The sequence below is a fragment of the Spermophilus citellus genome, assembly GCF_964194105.1.
Source record: "Spermophilus citellus genome assembly, chromosome: 11".
NCBI lineage: Eukaryota > Metazoa > Chordata > Mammalia > Rodentia > Sciuridae > Spermophilus > Spermophilus citellus.
In genome coordinates this window covers 81,782,550-81,803,743 of record NC_138192.1, presented here as the reverse complement: position 1 = coordinate 81,803,743, position 21,194 = coordinate 81,782,550, and the positions used below count along the sequence as shown (strand labels likewise).

Here is a 21,194-nt window from a genome sequence, read left to right as displayed (position 1 = left end):
AATTATTTTGCTACTTTAAAACAATGCTGCATTAGATATTATTGTCACTAAATCCCTGAATCATACTTCTTTTCATGATAGTGTCGTTGGGATAATTTCTTGAAGTAGAATCACTAGATCAAAGGGGATGGCTGTTGTAAGGCTTTTGATTGTATTATCCAATTGCTCTTCAGAAAGCTTTTACTAATTTACCCTTGCCAGAAACACAAGAGTACACATTTCTCTATAACCTCATCGACCCAGGATGTTTAACCATTGTGAAATTATGTTTACTGCTGGATAGCAGTTTAAAATACTTATAATGGCTTATTTGTCTCACAGATTTTGAAAATATTTAGAAAAAAAGTGATACTGGCATTTTTCAGGTGCAAGATTTTGTTATTCATGTAATTTTTATTATTGTCAAGAGAATTAATGGTGGTCTACACAAAAGGCATGAAGTTTGACAAGTTATTATTTCACACTTCATACTGAAGAAACTACACTTGAAGCTCTTGAGTATTCTTTGTTGCCTATTATTCTGAGATAAAGAATATCTTTTTTTACCACTAATACAGTTGAGTTTTTAGATTTAACACTACATTAAGGAGGATCAAGATGATTATTCTTCTATATCTGATGTATGGGTTTGCTGCAGCTCCATGGCACTTATTTAAAACCAGCTTATAAGAGAGTTGTGTGTTGCTATTTCTCTCCCAGCATAAGTGCCTCTGGCCTGGGTCAAATGTTCCTCCCATCACTATTATTCATTTTTAGTGAAAAACTGTTTCAATTCTCCACTGTGCTTTGAAAATATGACTACCTTCTATTTTTAAATGGTAAAATACTATCCTTTGGATGGTATTTCCTCCATCCATAATCTAAATACCATTCTTAAACGATAATAAATTTATTGTAATATTAAACAGGCAATATTTTACCTATGGATTGCTAATGATATTACTTTATTATGCTGGATTTTGAATGTTTGGGCTATTTCCTTTCCTCATAGCTGATGTTTGGATTCTTTTTAGTGCCAAATGTTTTTCATGACTCTTGTTCTTGAGTCTGCAACATTCCTCTTAGGAATTATTTTTTTAGACAAACCTAAGAAGGCAGGAGAATCAAAGGTGTTTCTATTTTTTTGGTTTTTAATTTTATTTTCATAGTATGCTTTCTTATTTCTGCCTTTAGTATCTAAGTGAAAAATTATAGTGTTTTGGTATTTTCTTTAATATGACTTAAAAAGTTCAAACCCATGTGACCACAAAGTTTGAGGAAATTCAAATATTATGCTTCACTGGTGAATATTAAGAACTTTTGAAGGATGACATCTCTTTAATCTGTGCTTTAACCCATTTTAATTTAGTGTCACTTTTGGTATGAAGATGCAAGTGCCACCGTTGTAAGAGTTGGGAAATATTCCATGGAGTGCAAGACAAAGGAAGCCGTGGAAATTCTCCACCAGCAGTTCAACAAGTTCATTGCACCCTCAGTGCCTCAGCAAGAGGAAAGGATTCAGGAAGTCACGAACCTTGCTCAGCGCTTATATGGTAAGTTCTCTCTTAAGCAATGCAGTGATTTGCCAACAAACCAATCTGTACTGAACCTTATCTAGCATGAAGGAGGAAGGCAAGCCTTCAGGATCCTCCAGTTCAAAATTATTCAGAGGAAAGGCTCATGATTAGAGCCCATATCCAGCAAAACAAACAGCAGGGAATGGAGGGAGGGATTCCTGACAGCAAGAGATGGAGCCTCCTGATTTTTAGCTACCAGAAAGAGATATAAACTCTCCTTCTCTATTTGCTGTTCTCCTCCATTCCTCTTATTCATCTCCAGGGAAATAAAACCAGAACAACTCAACTTATACACACATACAAGTACATGCACACACACACACACACACACACACACACAGCAACAACAACAAATCTAATTTCTACTAGAGTAATTCCTTGAACAACATACAAAATACTTATGAATAATAAGTATGAATAATACTCATTCATAAAGCTAAGACTGAGGTCTATAACCCTCTGGTTTCTATGAAGGTTTTGGTTCACAGATTTGAGAAATAGCTGGAAAACCCTCCCTTATCTACCTCTCACTTGTGCAATAAATGGAAGAACTCTGATTTTTATCTTAAAATTTCTGTTTTTGTCTACCTCCATCGTTAGGAAAGGTAATATTGTTGCCAGCCTGAGAAGTCCTTCTTCCTAAAAGCTGTCTCCAATAAAGAAGTCCCTAGGTGGTGACAATCTTCCAGGGCTTTAAGGAATAAGTTCTATGCATTTTCTGATGTTCTTGTGAGATCAAGAGTAATTCCCAGAGACCAGACAAATGCAGCCTAGAAGAGAGACAGCAATAGGTGGTATAAAATACTTCTTCTGGCTTCCCACATCTGCCACCAGATAGATAGTCTTATAACATGAAGCACTACCCATGCATAGCCACATCTCCATCCCTATTTTGTAATTTATTTAGAGACAGAGTCTCACTGAGTTGCTAAGCGCCTCACTTTTGCTGAGATATCTACTATGTAAAAGGGGATGTGGTTGATAAAAAGATAACTTAGACATAGTTGAACTCAAAATCCTTTTGCCTCAGCTTCGAGTTGCTGGGATCACAGGTGTGCACCACCATGCCCAGCTTTGGTTGTGGGATTTTTGAGGGAAGAATTGCTGGCTCAGTTTGGCCAGAGATGAAATATGTCAGATAATTGCGGTAACATTCGGGAGAGGCAGGTTTAAACCAGATTGTGGAAGGCCTTGAACATCATCCTCAGGTATTTGTACTAGGCAGAGGAGAAACACTGAATGTTCTAAATAGGAGAAACTAATTAGAACTGAGTTTTAAGAATATAGCCACATGATTTAGGTTAAGTTGTATAAGAGTAACATCGTATAGCAAATGTTATCATTTTCCTGGAATGCTTGATTTAAAAAAAAAATGCCTTCATTCATTTGTTTATTTGTTGAGCAAGTATCAACTTTTTATTGGTATTTGTTCTTTTTAGTTACATGTGACAGTAGAATCCATTTTAACATATTTTATTTATACATGCATGGAATATATATAATTCTAATTAGGATCCCAATCTTGTGGATGTAGGTGATGTTGAGATTTACTGTGGTAAATGCACATATGTACACAGGAAAGTTATATCAGAGTCATTCCACTGTCTTTCCTATTCCCATCCCCCTGGCAAGTATCCTATTAAAAACTTACTATTACTGTGCGCAGTGGGCACACGTCTAATACCACCAGCTCAGGAGACTGAGGTGGAAGGATCACAAGTTCAAAGCCAGCCTCAGCAATTTATTAAGACCCCATATCAAAATAAACAATAAAAAGGGCTGAGGATGTGGCTCAGTGTTTAAGTGCTCCTGGCTTCAAACCCTGGTACAAAAAAGAAAAGAAAACACCACTACCACTAGCCACCATCATCACCACCACCACCAACAACAAACCCTTACTGTCTACCAATACTTAGCAATAGACACTTAGGAGATGAATGAATGTCTGGGCTTTTAAAAAATGTTCCTGCTAAGGATTTGACCTTTAAAAATAGTTTTATCCTTTCTCCTTCTCAGGTTTGGAAGAAGGACAAAAATATGCTGAGAAAGTTGTGGCAAAACACAAAGAGGTTCTTGAATCTATCACTGAATTATGTGGGTCTCTCATGGAGCTCAAAGAAAAGCTGAAGGTAATCTCTTCTTCCCAGAATATGTACTTTCAAGTGATATAAATAAAAACGTGTTGATCAAGTGTCTTCTGGTGTGAAGATGTTCTAATAGAAATTCTCAAGAGACATAACATACACATTTGTTTCACAGCATTCTAACATAATTATTGAGGTGTTGCTGATAATTAATTCTGTTTCTTTCCCATCACTGCAGAGTAAAGTATTGCTGGGAATGAAGGCTAATTACAATTAAGATGTCTCGTTTACATTTTCATGGATCATATCCTAAAAGATAAATGTGTACCACTAAAGCCACAGTAAAGACTGTATTAAGTGGCCTTCTGTTTGTGTTCATAAATAATAGACATTAGGCTTTTTTCCCCCTTTCAAATTGTGGCACCAGAGAAAATAAAGCCAATATTCTGGTATTATGTTCATTGAACGTTTAGCTTCATGGAAATATTAATCTTTTCACCTTACATGAAATAAAAATCTTTATAGTAAAAAAAAAACAGAGTAAATGCTTATGTACTATATATAGGCAGAAAACCATTTAAAAGAAAAATACATGCGTTACTTTACCTATGTTACATCAAAAACTGGTTTAACACTGTTTTTACAATTGACTGAAAGAATTGGCTATATAGAATATGAAGAATAGCAAGGTAATTAAGAGTATAGAGTAAAAAAGCTGCCTTGGAATAACAACCCCTCAAATTACTTCATTTGCAAACTTGGGTCATGAATTAGGTAAATTCTTTAATCTCCACCAGTCTTCAGTTTCCTGGTCTACTACGTGGCTTACAGGATTGAATGTGAAAATACTCAATATTATTGTTGTACTTAGAATTATTACTGAGGTTTTTTAGTTCAGCATAGAATTTTGTTTTTCTGCATGAATTTCTTTGTCATAAATTTGAGTGCCTTATTCATTCAAAGAATTTGTGAGACTAATTCAGTGTGTACCCAGCCAAATTATCTTTTTCTAGATTTTTCATCATTTTAAATAACACTACAATGAACATCTTTGTGCACACTGTTCTCCAAAGCAGATTTGGGATAATGAGTCTGAAATTGTTAATGTTCCTAATATGTATGCCAAATTGCTTTTCATAGATGTTTTATGATTATAACACCACCAGCAGTGAGTGAAAGAACCATGTGCCTAAGTTATCCTTTTCAACATTTATCATTTCTTCCTCATCTCCACCTGCCCCTTGAGGATCTCCTGCTCCTATCTTTCCCCACACAGGCTGAAAATCCCTGCTTCCTCTGTCTCTTTGCTTCCATTATTTACAATATCCTTCACAATTATGTGTACTTCTTCAACTTAATGGTATTTACTCTCTCCAAGTGGTATTCCTTTACAGCTTCTGGCCTTCCTGACTGTTCTTCCTGAAGGACCTGTTCCCACAGCCTGGCCCCTTTCCTCATTCCTGTTCCTTTGATACTTCTTGTTGTCAGGAGTGTGTCCTCTTTCTCATTTTAAGCTCATCACTTGTATTCTCTTTGTGGCCAGTCAGGAGTCCCCTAACTATATACTCACCTAGATTACCCTGCCTAAGTAGAGTTCCTCTCCTGTCATTGCTGCTTCAGAACCCTTCCCTACATTCTACCTTGCTTACCAAGAAAAGTTCAGTCTTAAGTCTTTCCAGTGTTCTGAGACTGATCATGCTATGCTTCTGCATTCATTATAGGTTTCTGTCCCACTAGTCTATGACTCTACACTCCCTGGTGTCTTCTAAACCATTACTTCAAGTACATGACCTTCTGATTCTGTTTATCAAAATCTTACCATCTCTCAAAGCCAAAGCCAAATAACATCTTTTCCACAAATCCTGCCTTGTCTCTCTTTGATCTTCCATAGCACTTGTATTCTTTTCTACCTGTCCCAGTCTGTTTCCACTGCTATAGAAAATACCATAGACCAAGTAGCTTATAAACAACAGAAAATTATTTCTTACAGTTCTGGAGGTTGGGAAGTCCAAAATCAAGGCACTGGTAAGTTTGGTGGCTAATAGGGCACCACTTCCTCATAGTCAGTCATCTCTGCACTCTCACATCACTTGGTGGGAGGGTAAAGGGTCTCTCTCAGATCCCCTTTACAAGGGCACGGCTCCACCCTTATGACCTTACCACCTTCCAAAGGCTCCACCTTCTAATACCATCACCTTGGGATGAAGACTTTAATATGAATTTTGAAGGGATATCAACTTTCAGACCATGATCACATCAGTATTATCACATAGCACTACTCCTGCTACCATCCCTCTTGACTATAATTAAGGAAAACCTCTGGCTCTGGTCAGTTTAGTGTCCCACATGACATTTAATACTATGCTTTGCCTTTCAAAGCAAGTTCTTCAGAAAGAGTATTGACATTTATAATTAATGCCCAAAGGACTAGTACAAAGAAGAAAGAACCATTCAGTAGATACTAAAGGCTGAATGTGGGTGGCTGAATACAGAAATGAGAAGTCTTTTCAGCAAGAGAGTTATCAGTATTAGTCTTATGAGTTATAGCCTCATAAAAGCTTCTCAAAGAATGTTTACTAATTCTTTACAGATGTCTATATGGAAAGCATAATTGTCCAGTTTCTGTTTTTCAGACAATAATGAAAAGGGGGTTATTACAAAATGGACCCAGAAATCCTTGTCAAGGCTAATATAATGAAAAAATAGTTTCTGTTTGTAGAGGAATTTGAGATTTTAAAAGGACTTTCATATATTTTATCCCCAGTGATTTCCAAAAAACCTTGAGTAAGACAAGAAGGCAGATATTGCTTTCCTTGCTTTAAAAGCAATGGGACAGGTCCAAAGAAGGGAAAGGTGCTTTCCTTGGAACCCCACAGTTGGGAATGGTAGATCTGGAATTTGATCTTAGATCTCTCACAACAGCTGCCATTATGGAATTAGATGCCAAATGTGTACTGAGGCAGAGTGACTCACCCAGTAATACACACCAGTTTAGTTTTAGAATTGAGACAAAAAGTTGAATCTACCTGCAGGTCTCCATGAATCTCATGAGCCAGGACAGCAGGTGAACTTTGATGAGTAGCTTATTTCCTTAAGGGCCATCCAATGTCCATGATCTACCTGGAATAGAGACTTTTCTATTGCAGTATAATCATCATCCAGAGCCAATATTCTATCATTTGGGGTACCAAGTGGCTCTATTTATCTTCACAAAATCTTCTTGGTCCTCAAATTTGTTCCATATTAGTTTGCAAATCCCCACTACCTCCATGACTAAGCTGATTCCCATGAAATGTAGGAAGGAGATGTCATCACTTTGAGGCATTCTGTGTTCTCCATTGTGTTTTTCCTTTTCTATACTCAGTGATAGTCAAGTCTTCCAGTTTGCTTGTGTAGATTCTCTGAATTTTCTACTTTCTTCTCCACCAGAGACCTTTTATCATTTCTACCTCATTGCTGCTCCCCAGCATCTCCTAATGGTTTAAACTGCCACACACAGTGAATTCTGGTCTCTAGAGAAAGCTCCTTCAAGAGTATGCTATTGTAACAATTACTTCTTTTCCTGCTGGGCCTTTGAACAATTTTTTTTTTTTCCTGGCAGTGGACTTTATGAAAGGAATGAGGCAGGCAGGGGATTGTGAGCTTGGAGGGATAATTTTATTAATCACATGATGGGTGGGACATTGGTCGCAGGTGGAATACATTTGCTGAAAGGCTACATACATGTGGCTTCTGTTTTTCTTGCAAGTGTTAAAGAATGACATTGTTCCTCTGACTTTCCTTGGCCCGGTCCCTCACTAACCATTGCTTTGTACAGCAGGGTGATGCTGTAAAGATGAATTCCAATCTGGAGGATTTCCATGGCAATGGCATTGACCTACTAAAGGAACCAGTGAGAAATAAACAGATGATATTTAATGAAGAGAGAAATAAGGTAAAGAGAACTACTTAACCTCAGCTATTCATTACTTTTTTGATATTATCAATTGCATATTTTTTTAAAAAAGTAAATTGAAGACTTCTTATCTATTGAGATAAAATTTTTAATGTAAGTTTAGTGAGAATTTCCTCATCCCTGACGTTTTCTTTGCCTCTTACTAGTCCTTCTCTCTCTTGCTATTTCCTTCTGAGTCCCTCCTGCTGACTGCTGGAGATATAGCATTTCACAATGGCCTGGAGACATCCAGGCAAACACCATAATGTTGTCCCCAACCACTTCTTTATCTCCCATCTCTAGCTGCCTTCCCCAGTGTCCTTTTATATTCAATCCAACTTCAAATTTTACTCCTCTTATCATACTGACAAAGGAGGATTTTTAAAATATTTTACACTATCCATTGTACATTCCATGTACACTTCGTAGATGAAATTAGATTCTATCTCTCTCCTATACAATCTGCTTCTGGATGATATTTCCAGGCACTTGTACTAAAATATAGAATCCAGCTGAAATACAAACACCAAAGCGTTTAGAGAAATATTTACATTATTTCATAACCCAGGAATTTACAGATAAAATAAAGCACATTGAAAAAGCAACAAATACCCACAAAATATAAATGTATCATGCTTTCAGAAGTATTATTTAAGTCACAGCAACCTTATGGATTTTCCAGCAGAAGTTGTTCATTCTCTACTTGTGGCTGCCAGACTATAATTAGTACTTGACTTTTTGCTTTGCCAGCTTCCCTCTTCTCAGTGTTTCTCTTCTGGAGGAACAGTAGACTCAATGTGATTCTCAACAACACTCAAATTAATAAAATAAATTCTTTTGATATTCGAGTTAAATACACACACATGCACACACATGCACACAGTTACACGGACCCACAAAACCTCCCCCTATTTGTTGCAGTTATTTCATGGAGAAAGCTTTATTTGTAGCCAATATACTTCTCACAGCTTCTTTAAAGGTCCTTCACCCAACTTAAATCTATATCAAGGCCCAGTACAATTGTATTATCATCTGGCAGAGGTACCATTAAGCAAGCTGGTGTTACTATAGTGCAGGCTGGAATCACTTAGAGCTTGGTTCCTGTCTGAGTCAAAGGAGAGCTGTCCAACTGTGGTCATCTCATTGGCTGTTAGTCTTACATCAAATGGTCTATAGTTACTCTGGTCTAAATCAGGATTTCTCAACCTCAGCACTATTAACATTTTGTCCAGAGAATTCTCTGCTGTGGGGGCTGTTCTGTGCATTGTGGAATGTTTAATAGCATCCCTGGCTGCTTCCCATCAGATACCAATAGCACCACTGCTACCCCCAGTTGTGGCAATATAAAATGTCTGTAGAAATGGCTAAGTGTCCCCGAGGGAACAAAATCACCCCAGTGGATAAAAAAAGAACAACTAGTCGAAATAAAGAACAATATTAAATACACTACTTTTTCTTAATTAAGTTTCAAGAGTTCCAAAACCAACATTATATTGTTAGTTTACTTCATTCTGCACATTTTGCTATATTATGAACCAGGCACATTTACTAAAAATTCGGAGATAAAAGTTTTTACTACCAAAGCAAATATACTCACTTATACATAGCAAAAAAAAAAAAAAATGTTTTTCTTTCTTGCTTTTATTTTCTTGCTAGAAGAAAAAGATCTCTTTTTAAATAAAAAATGAGATTTATTTTCATTGAAAATTCCTTTTATTTTAACATAAATTAAAAGACATGATAGATCATCAGTCATTTAGAATAAAAGTGAAGGTCCACAATTACAGCTGTCAAAAATTCTCTTTGACATCATTTCATACACCCATTCTGGTGCAATTGGTACAGACAGAATAATGAAAGGGTAGCAGTAATCTTCACTTTTAAGCAGCTCAATCACATTTACCCTCTTATTGTCTCTATTATGTATATATAGGTCAGATGTAATGATTCTCCAAAATACCATGTGGGCAGATAACAAGACGCGCCAAGTAAAAAGCTTGTCCGGGAATTATGGCATTCAATTCTGATTCCCTTAAATGGTGTTAATTTTCCTCAGACAACTATTTGAGTCAGAAAGAACAGTTCTACCAAACTATTTCAAGAATATATTCATCACAGGAATCTTCTCCTGGAGATAGCAAAGTGTTTTTCATTTTTCTGACTCCAAAACACAGCAGGTGGAATTAGGCAGTTCAGTCAGTGCAGCGCACGGGGCACTGCAAACAGATTAGTGATGGTGTTTATCCCCAAGGTAGGTGCTGGAGCTAAATCCGCAGTAATGTCTGAAAACTCCCAAGGTTAAATGGAGTCATGGAGTATTAAGAGTCTCACCTAAAGTCATCAAACTATTTGGTAAAAGATGAGGGCGGTTGATGCCAGCATTGAGAGTTATAGAATTTTAGAGCTGGGAGGGATTTAACAATCATCTAATCAAATCTCATTTTACAGTTGAGGAAACAGAGGCCAAAAGAGATTAAGTATCTTACACTCCAAAATTCACAGAAGGTAGTGTCAGAACTGGGCAGGCAGCCCAGTTCTTGTGGATTTTAGCCAGATACCTTTTCCATAAGACCAAAGAGGATCTCCAAGGCTGCTGCATATAAATAAGCTGTTTTATAACAATACTGTAGATGTCCTGGCCAAGCTTTCCCCTCTTTCTGTTCATCTGTTTGCATCAGGAGTAATAAAGCAATGACACAGAAGTGCTTTTATACCAAACAATTCAGTGAGGTGCTCTTAGACTATGGAAGACAGTCCTTGACTCTCCTCCATCAATCCTGATCACGTAGCAGATAGGAGATGTTATAGACACATTTGCCTTGGAAAAAAATTGGAGGAAACAAACTGCTTTTCTTTTCCACCTATCTGTTCCTTCCTCTGTTACCTTGTCTCCTCCAAGAGTGCCCAAAGGTGTCAAAGAGAATATTCTCTCTTGGCTGTGACAGCATCCTCTAAGGGTTTCTTTATAAAGGCCTTTCATAGACCAATCCCTCTACCCAGTATCTTTCTTTGTTTATTTCCTACTTGCCTTCATCAAATCTTATGTATCCTAAACTAAGACTAACTGTCCTAGAAATTGGGGGGTAGGTAGAATCTTGTAGTATGCCTTTACATTTGCCTCATAGGTGGCCCCCCACTCAATGGGCTCTGAGGACAGATTCTGCCCACTCTGTTGGATGGATGGAGAATATCATTCTGCTCTCCCTTCCAGATAGGTTTTCTGCCTACCTGGCAATAGTTGTAAACCCAAGTAAGTCCGCCCATCAGTGGAAATTAAAGTTCAGAAATCAGGACAGAGATAAGACCTGAGGCTATAGATTTAGGTTTAATTAAAAGTCAATTGATCATTAGGGATGAAGGTAGGTGAGGTCTTTGAAGGGAAAAATATAGAGAGAAGAGTAGAGGACTCAGACGAGACCATAGGTCACCCATCCACTTAGAATTGGGGAATAAAAGAAAGAAATTGACCAAAAAAAAGTCAAATAAAGAGCAGTGACAGATAAAAGAGAAATAAATTTAGAGCTGAATTATGTTTTTGGTGAATTAGATAATTTCCCAGCTATTTTTTTGAGAATGTGTCAGATTGGTGCAAATATGTCCTGTCTGCACTGAGATATGTAGATATATTTACTCCTTTCTGAAAATATACACTTTTTTTTTCTAAAAGCAAAGATGGTTTCATGGTGGGAAAATTAGAGAAAATGTTTGGAACATGTGAATGTTTAGTTACCTTTTTCATAATTGAAAAACATATAGATCTAGGAAACTATATGTTAGTGAATTTTGAAAGTAACTACTATAAAATTCCATAAGGACTTAAAAATTGAATGCTCACTTGCATTTGAGAAAAAAGAAAGAAGTGCCAAGAGCCAAATGGACTTTAAAAAAACCTCACATTCAACTCATCTTATTTTGCTTATTGAGATGATTATTTATTTGGCGGGGGGTACTGGGAATTGAACTCAGGGGCACTCAATCACTGGTCCACATTCCCAGCCCTATTTTATATATATATATATTTTTTTAATTTAAAGACAGAGTCTCATTGAGTTGCTTAGCGCTACGCCATTGCTGAGGTTGGCTTTGAATTCACAATCCTCCTGTCTCAGCCTCCCGAGCCACTGGGATTACAGGTGTGTGCCACCACATCTGGCTGAGATGATTATTTAATGGGTACTTCTAGGTTAGTGCCGTACATATCATTTGCTGCAATTTTGAAAAGTCATTAGATAAACATTCATGATAGCACTCTTGGTAAGTGGAGAAATAGGAGTTTGGTTGGTGATAGTTGTACCCGCAAGTTATAAAATTTCTAGAGTTTCCAATATTCTTATCAATGATATTAATGGACAGAGGAGATAGGAAATTTTAGTTGATTAAAAACTCACTACGAATCAATGGTCCATGTGGTTCTGGTAAAAACATGAACTGATACAATCGCTTTAATAAAAATTTATCACAGAAATTGAGGAGGTGATGATTTCCCTGATTATTCCCCATCTGGAAAGTAAATATTGAGAGGGTTACATTCATTAATAAGTTGAAATGTTTCCAGAAAAATACTTGAGAAAGTAATAAGTCTTCTTGGTTTTAGTAGACATTATCTGGTAGCATTATTTTTCTGTGAAAAGAGCTTTCCTATTAGGAATTATAAGAAGTAAAACAAAACAAACCCACTAATCTTTGGATTCCCTTAATGCATTGACACTAAATGAAAATAAGACAGGATTTGCGAATTTGGTAGCCAGTAAAAGCCAGATTGGAGGATGTGACTTGGACTTTTCAAACTTCACACATGTTTTAGATAGACCTGTCTACCCAGTCACTTTGGTGCACAGCTAGACAGCCACAGGCTTCTAGGGGTGTTCATGCCTTAGAGCCACCTGGAACATACCCATTTGGTGGAAGGCAAATCCCAGAGAGAGAACCTTAGCCAGAGATGAACATGATTGGTTCCTTCTTCCATGCTCCCAATGAGGGAAGTCATTCCTCCTGGGTAGAGATTGAGGAGGAGGAATGTGAGTGGCTTGGACTTTTAGTCAAGTTTCTTCCTTCAACTTATAAAATTTCAGACAGTTTCAAAGGATCATTGCTCTGCAGAGAGGCATAGGTTATGGGAAAAGGTGTTAAGGAATTAAGGCCTGAATGTCCCTGCTCTCCTGGGAAGAGCTTGAGCTCACAGGAGTCAGACCTCTCGAGTTACCAGATGATGAAAGTTCTGGGAAGAAGAAAAACTAGAGATGTTTAGTACAAAGATAGAGGTTTAGAGGTTGCAGGACCAATTCTCCAAATAGTCAGAGACCTGTTGAAAAGGCTGCTGAGCTTCCCTCTTTGTAGGCTAAATCAGAATCACTGGTAGAAATTGCAAGAAGGCAGGTCTTGGCAGAATATAGGAAGACAGTTTTAAGTAAAGCACAAAATTCTTAAAGACAACAGCCTTTTAGAAAGTTGTCAAGGCTGGCAGACTGGTGTGAGGAGATTCTCAAACTCACTAGGCAGTTGGATCAAAGTCCCTATGAGAAGGAAAATAAACATTCTAATTTTAGGAAGAGATGAAGAGAGAATTCATTCTAAGCTATGGTAGGACAACTAAAAGAAGGAGAGATATTATTTACTGGATGTGTGTTTATTTAGTAATTTGAGGGTTTTTTGTGTATGTGTGAGAGAGAGAAGGGGTTTATGTTACCCCATCTAGCCTCAAACTTGCAATCCCTGCCTAAGCCTCCTGGGTATCTGGGCTTCCAAAAGTGGGACACTGCACCTAGAAGTAATTTATATTTTCCTTTTCTTAAATAGGAGGGAATTTCAAAAACTTCTGGGTTTTATGAGTCTGATGTGTATCCTACTATGCTAACCAGGTTCTGAACTTCAGGGGTTTTAGACCCAGAATTTAGACTTCTACTAAATGACCAAAAGAAGGCACTTTCTATAAACTGGGTATATGTTTTCTTTGAGGCAAGCTCATCTCTTGGAATGGTGGAAGGAGCGCTGCTTGGCTTCTACTCTCCAACTCCCAAACACATTTATTTTCTAAAAAATCATTTTATAAAATGGCAAGGGCAGGACTATGGGCTAAAATGAAAAGCGCAAAGTCAAGGCAAGGGATGGCTTTCTTATGTCCACATAGAAGCTACAGGAAAAACAGTAGTAAAGGTAAGAATACACCCCACATCCTAAGGAGAAGCACTAAAAGCGTGTATAAAACAAGCAGACTGTGAAGATTAAATCAACTTTAGCTTCAATATTTTTTCCAGAAGGGACATTTGGGCCTCTCCTTAAAACCAGAGATAGATGTGGATTCTGGGAAGAAAGACCAGTACAATTCAAGCAGGAGGGGTGCTGGAGGCAGTGCCAAGTGTCTTGGCATGCTGTCTTGTGAAATGTGTGATGTGATTGCACCGCTAGTCTCCCCCTTGATCACTAATCGAGTCCGCAAGTGCAGTGACTGGATCTCCTTTTCCTTATCAGGTCACCCCTGCAATGCCTAGCATGGTCCCTAGTACATAGTAGGGCTTCAACAAATATTTCTCAATGTAAGAATAAAACCAGTCATTAAGAATGGCTTTCTCTGTATGAGGTACCTAGAGTAGCCAAAGTAGCCAAAGTCTTAGACAGAAAATAGAATCACAGCTAACAGAGTTTGGGGAGAAAGGAATAAGGATCTGCTACTATCTGCTAGGTGCTGAGTTTCAGTTTGGAAAGATGAATTACTTCTGGAGATGGATGGGGCTGTTGGTCACACGACAATATGAACACTGAAATGTGTGCATAAAAATGGCTAAAATGATAAATATAATGTTATGTTTAAAAACAAGGGATAGCTTTCTTTGAGAAAGAAGAGGGGTTATTGTGAGGGGGTCTGAGGGATCATGTAACAAGGTGAACTACACTTTAGGAACTATACGTACATATAGGGTAGAGATAAACCAGACCAAAGCCAAATTTCCTGGTGGGGGAAGACTCCTCAGGTCACTGCTTGAAAGATATCAATCCAGTCCAACCCCTTCATTGCAGATGAAAACTGGCCTTCTCTCTTCTATTTCACAGGACCTGTTACATTTTACACAGGGACTGGAGGTCAGTGTGATGATTCTTAGTCATGGGACGGGACTGTTTCCAGGGTAGGCAAAATAGTTTCAAGTTCCACGTTCCCTGTGCCAGCTCCCCGGGCTTTAACTCACTGGAGGTTTTTTTTTTTTTTTAATGAGCCTCTCGCAAGTTGAGTTTCCCTCTGATTGAAACCTGGAAAAAGAAAAGTGCGTAACTAACAGTTTTGGTTTTCCTTTCTCCAAGGATCAGGCGCAGGTGGTAGATGCTGAGGCCATTGTTGGAGCAGGAGAAGACAGACTTCCCCAGAACCTTAGGCCTCTGTCCTCTGCCGAAGAGAGCGGTGTCCAGGGCCTGCTTCTGCCTGAAGATATGCTGTCAGAAGAATATGAGTGTGTCTCACCTGATGACATCTCCTTGCCTCCACTCCCGGGAAGCCCCGAGTCCCCCCTTGCACCTTCAGACATGGAGGTAGAAGAGCCTCCCAGCTCTTCCCCCCTAATTCACATCAGCAGTTGCAGGATGCAGATGGGGACCAGTGGTCCTGGGGAGGCCCAGGAATCCACTCTTCTATCACCCGTTGCTTTTGCCGATGAGTGCAGTGAAAAGAGAGAAACATTTTCAAGTCATTTTGAGAGGCCTTACCCCCAATTCTTACTCACCTCTGGAGGATTTCTGGAAACAAGTTCTGCCTTATACAAAATCAGTGCTAAGCATCCGGAGAGCATGCCGAGTGAAGTGCATGAGAGAGCTTTACAGCAGCACCCTCAGGCTCAGGGAAGTTTGCTAGAAACGCAGGAGAAAATGCATGCTGATCATAACGTCACTAAAACCCGAGACAGGCTGCATGCTTCCCCTGATGCCCTCCAGGGCCTTGACTTTCCATCAGGCAGCAGCAGGGGCTATCAGAGACAAAAAATGTTTCCCCAAGAAGAGATGAGCAGCACATCTGCCAAGAACAGCGTGGTCAGCCTCGCTGGCCAGGCACCAAATTTCTCCAGGCTCCTGTCCAATGTAACTGTCATGGAAGGTTCTCCAGTGACATTGGAAGTTGAAGTAACAGGATTTCCAGAGCCTACACTGACATGGTGGGTAGCCTATAATGATAAGCCATCAACAAACAAACCCAACCCCTGAGGGTGTTATTCTGTGTGTGCTAACCTAAAGGTTTAGGGCTTGCTGGCTAACGTTCTAGACACTGCCACTCTGCATGATCAGATCTCACATCTCACTTCCAGTGCTCATTTTAGTAGCAGCATGGTTAATAACCTTAAGGAAAAAATGTAACCCGATACAGTAATAATTTAACAGACTCCAAAAGCACTGCAAGTTGGTCGCATTTGTTTTTGTTTTCAGTTTAATGTTCCTCATCTGAAGATTGTGGGTTGAAATACTTTCCCTATTGTCTGTTTCTACATCAGCATGAGATTTTCTTGGCTTAACACCCCTTATGCAATTAATATACATGAATCTAGGTTTTCTCCTTTCGTTTCACCTGTTCTCTTTCCAACAGTCACACACGCCTCCTTTGTAATATTTGTTTCACTAAGATTTCTTCATATAAATTTCTTCAGTGTGAGAGGTGGAATAAGAGCATTTCTTTCACAGTTGCTCCAGGAGACAGCTAACAAACTCTTTTTTGAGAGTTATCATAAAAGCTGAGCTGTGACCAATATCATTTCACTCTAGAGACATCATTATTTTTCAACCTATTTGTTTTAGAAAAAGTAAACTGTAGGTTTTAGGTTTTAAACCTCTATTATCATTAACTGCAAATGCAGTTCTAATGTTCTCAGTATGGGGATTACTTTTAAATCTTCAAAAAAATTTCATCCTTAACCAGATTTATTTGAGGACAACATAAGTATGTGATAACAAGTTTCTACTAAGATAAGTAAGCTCGCTTTTATTTATCAATATATTTTAGTAGACATTAATAGTTTCAGTAAAGGTGTGTGCCCATTGATAGTACATGAACTATGAACAAGGTACCCAAAGAACTTACAAAAAAACTTGGGTTTCTCAAGTTTGTAAGGAAAACCACGGTTGTGTGTAGTGCAAACTTTGAATATTTTTTGGCTTTATTTTGTTAATTTTACATGTTCATGGGTTCTTTTAATAAGTAAAAAAATTTTGTATTTTTGAATTTAGAAGATATTTAATTCATTATTAAATATCGATTCACCCCAAAGGAAAATGTTGTCTGAAGTCTTTCTTGTTTTGGTCTACATGAATAAACAACTTGGTTAGTATATATGGCTGAAGAACTACTGCAACATATATATTGTTGGAGAACCATTGCACATGGTGGAAATATTTTGCCACCAGATTTACAAAACTTTTGTTCAGTGAACAACTGACAAGTTATCAGGGAGACATACATTTAGGATACTCAGAAAACTTCAAAACCCTCACTTAGGCAATGGAACAACAACAACAAAATGATTCAGGTTAGTCATTAATCCCTGTGGAGAAGAAAGTGGATATAAATAAATAATCAAGAACGTAAGATATACAAAATAAATTATTTGCATTATAAAAAGGTAAGTGCTCATGTTCATAGGAAACTTTTAGAAATATGTCATGAGCAGTCAAAATCCAATTACATAAATGCCTTTTATAATGAGGAGCCATCTTCTCCTAATGAAATTAATTTACAAAAATTAAATGAACTCATTTCGCCAGGAAATGATGTATAAGTCATTTCCTCTACTATGGCACATTTGTGCTGTTATGTGGATCTGATGATACAAATTGAGGGGGAAATGTGTCTCACTCCAACAGAGAATCCAAGGCAGCATCACAGCTGCTGCTCTGTAGCTGCAGAAAAAGTGAAGCAGGTTGAATGTGAGGGTGTCATTTCACACTCTAGGTAATTATCACCATGAGCAAATGGTGACCCAGTGTGATCAGAGGGTCTGGTTTCTTTAAGAGTAGCTGGATATCTGAATTTTTACATGTAATATTCCAATTGTTCAATGTTGTCAAACTTAATCTTTCAAAATCTAAGCCAATCAGTGTAACTCTCTGACCTCCAGTTGCCAACCTCTGCTTGAAAGATAAACAGCCTCCCTGGAATATGTCATAGATATGAAAGCTCCTGCTAATCCTACAGAGCACTGTAGAACTCCTGAGCTAATTTGCAATTTGTTAGAACTTGGGAATGATATGAATGAACCGTGATCCTGACTTTAAAAACTGACTCTCTGCTTTAGGTACAAGAAGGGCCAGAAATTGTCTGCAGATGGGCACTTACAGGTTTTAAACAAGGAAACAAAGCATTCCGTGTTCATTCCGAAGGTATGCAAGGCAGATGCAGGCCTCTATGTGGCTCGGGCCCAAAACTCTAGTGGCACTGTCTCTTCCAATGTCGTCCTCCACGTAACAGGTAACCACAGGTCGCCAATCACAAGGATAAACTGGATAATGCTGTGTGTCATCTATGTCGGTGTATCCCTAATGTACTGGCTACTCACACAGTGACTGTGGTGTTGACATTGATGGACATCATTCTTATGAGCCTAAAGGACAATATGGTTGTTTATTTTCTGGCACTTCCTACAAACCACCCCAACAAATGTACCTCCAGTGTTGCCATCTTGCTTGTTGGACTCATAACCTCTACTATATGAAACCATTGAATTTTCTTTACTATTTACTGTAGTTGAGGAGCTTGGTAAATCATGTGCAGTGGATAAGAATATATTTTTGTACTCTAGAAAGAAATGTGTTTAATATAATATGCAGCAAAATGAGACCCTGCTTATTCCCTCCTAATTTAAGGACATGCCAGTGAAGGCTCACTTAAGCATAGAAATGCTAGTTAATTTTCAAATCTAATTGTTCGATAATTTATTTCTAATTGTACTCACAAACACCTCTTTGTAGAGAATGACAGTAGAAATAGTGAACCAAAGTTGTGATTTTTCCATCATGCATTAACTGTCCCTCAATTTTATTTTTCATATCTTGATCTCATTTGCTGGTATCCATTCTATGTACTTTTGATATAGACTACATTCCTGAAGCTAGGTCACTATAAATAATCATTCCTCATGTTGATTTTATGGGTCTGACACTGGAGAATAAATGCACCATCAACTCCACCTGGAGTTTCAATCTTCCATCAGCTCTTCATGTCATAGAGCAAGATGGAACACAGGCAGCAGGAATGGACCCACAACACACCTGTCATTCCATTGATATGTTTTGGGTATCCATGTAAACAAATGCAATCAAGTCCTCCTGCTTCTAATCTTGACACTGCTGCTGACCACTTTTATGGTCTATAGCAATGCACCTCATTGCCTCAGTTGCCCATTTGGAAAATGGGTTCTTCATCTCTACCTCTCAGGCCATTGAGGATTTTCATTTTGTGCTTTGTAAAGACCTAGAAAATAGAAAACAACTCTGTGAAGGCTGAAGGTTATTTTACTGTTTAATGAAATGTATCATCACACTGGCCTGCTACTCACTACTCTCTTTCTTTCAGATGCTGTTTTTTTAGAATATTAAATTAAAGGAGTGTTGTTAGTATGTAATTTCAAACTATTCCCATAGGGAAAAATGATAATTTATGAGTTGGAGCTTAAATTCCTTTCTAATTTTTTTAAGATTACATTCCTTTCAAAGACTTGAAATTAAACTCAGGAGGATAGATTTAGCATGTTCTAGAGGGAAAGTGCATAATAAGATGGTATAAGATGAATTCTAGCCTTTAAAAAATAATTATCACTGTAATATGGAAGAATGTTCTATGCCTTTCTGAAATACATTATTCAGAAAAGAAGATGATCTTTTTGTTCTTTTAAAAAATAAGAGACATTTTGTTTTTATATTTTACACATATTCTGTCACGCTAGGGCAAAATCTTTAGTTGAACGAATAATTCATTACAGATTTTCGATGAAGGAAAGGAATTAATTATATTTCTGGAAGACTGTCTCCAAATAATCAAAATATTTAAGTGTAATATATTCAGATTGGTATTAAAAAGTTACTGAATGTTTTCTGATCATGTGAAATGTCTAGTCAAGTAAAAACTTGGCATGTTCTTTCTTGTGCTCCATATTCAATTTAATTAAAAAATTAAAACTCTTAATTTCCTTCCAAATTTGACAGAAACCTATTAAAATCTCATATGCACAGCATCCTGGGGAACTCATGGTCATTTAACTCTCCTATCATTTTTGTCCAACTTCAAATATTTTACATGTCTTACCCAGTCATCACATGGAAGCTAAGGAGTAAAACCTATTCATGTCCAAAGAAGGCAATCAGGGAAAGGTAATAAATTCTCTCTTCACAATTTTTCTTTCTTATTAATCTGGTAAGAGCTCCTTTCCAATTTTATTAACTTGGTTGAATTTGTGTTGGGGGATTTTTAAGGCATTGGAATTACAGTTTTGCAGTACCTGTTGCATTCCAGTCAATGTAAACCTTTTGGGGAGCAGATTAGGGTATACGTACATCCATGATATATGACTAAATAAGGTATGTAAAATACCCCAATGTACATATATGTATGAACATATCAACTGAGCTCAAATATTAGGAAAACATACTGTGATAATATTAAACATACAGTTTGAATAACTTTTTGTGTATCTACCTACCCTTTGGGTTACTCACACAGCAGTAAAAAAAAAAAAAATGATAAGCCCTAAGGTTATTCTTCTGATTACATTTTAATTTGTAAACTCAAGTATGATTTTTCCTTTGTGCTAGGATTTTTATCTTGTTCAAAGAATTCTCCTTAAGAAAGTATGTACTAAAATTACTGGTTAAAAATGGAAGACCCAGGAAGTTCAAATGGTGTTTTCATTTTAAATTATGATTTATATCATGTCATTCTAGAGGAAATTATGAACAATCAGTAATATCAAAATATTTTCAATAAAAAGATTTAAAACATACGTACTTAATGGCTTGAAGTAGTGCAAAGAAAAAAAAAGCACTTACTCAGCTTCCTATAAGGCAAAAATCATTTCTGGTTCTGATCCCCGCCCCCAATAAAAGGATGTATAAACATGTGGTAATAGTTTTCACATGCAATTCCAGGAATAATTTACTATAGGAATCTTTAAAATTTGATTGTTGAATGTTTTATAATATCTAAAATATTTGAAAAACAAGCAGAAAAATGATATAGCTATTTTGCTCAATAATAATAACTATCATTTATAAGACTTCAAATAGATTATTGCAAGTTTAAATTCCCTCAGGTAGTGTACCAGGCCCTTCACTACCTATCCCTCCCTTCCCAGTCTCTATTCCATCCTCTTCCATGCGTATACTCTTATGAATTTGATATTTAACTTCAGGTATGTACTTATTATGTTCTTCTGCCCAACCCTTTTTCCCTGGAATTCCCCTACTATATTCTCCCCTGTCTTCCCGTGTCTCAACTCTTGCTTATCTTCTGGTTTCATTTGAGACAGAAAGCCTCTGACCTAACAAGTCCAGTGTGGATATTCCCACTATGTGCATTATCAGCTCCTAGCCCGTACCACGTCCCTCAATACACAGCATCAAAATCACATGTCTGAGCATCTATCTCCTCCTGCTAGACTA

The 21,194-nt window shown here is 37.5% G+C and overlaps 1 protein-coding gene across 4 annotated transcripts in view; it reads left to right on the top strand.

The window, feature by feature from the left end:
* Positions 1-18,716, top strand: part of CCDC141 (coiled-coil domain containing 141) — a 183,910-nt gene extending 165,194 nt beyond the window's left edge. For 3 of the 4 annotated variants that reach the window (XM_081261638.1, XM_081261640.1, XM_081261637.1), the window contains 5 exons: positions 1,349-1,532; positions 3,573-3,685; positions 7,458-7,574; positions 14,868-15,709; positions 17,837-18,716. In XM_081261638.1, coding sequence (XP_081117764.1) covers positions 1,349-1,532; positions 3,573-3,685; positions 7,458-7,574; positions 14,868-15,709; positions 17,837-18,104 — 1,524 coding nt within the window. In that variant the 3' untranslated portion in view covers positions 18,105-18,716. The remainder of the gene's footprint in view (positions 1-1,348; positions 1,533-3,572; positions 3,686-7,457; positions 7,575-14,867; positions 15,710-17,836) is intronic. The other variant, XM_081261639.1, reaches the window with a different exon arrangement.
* The last annotated feature ends 2,478 nt before the right edge of the window (positions 18,717-21,194 follow it).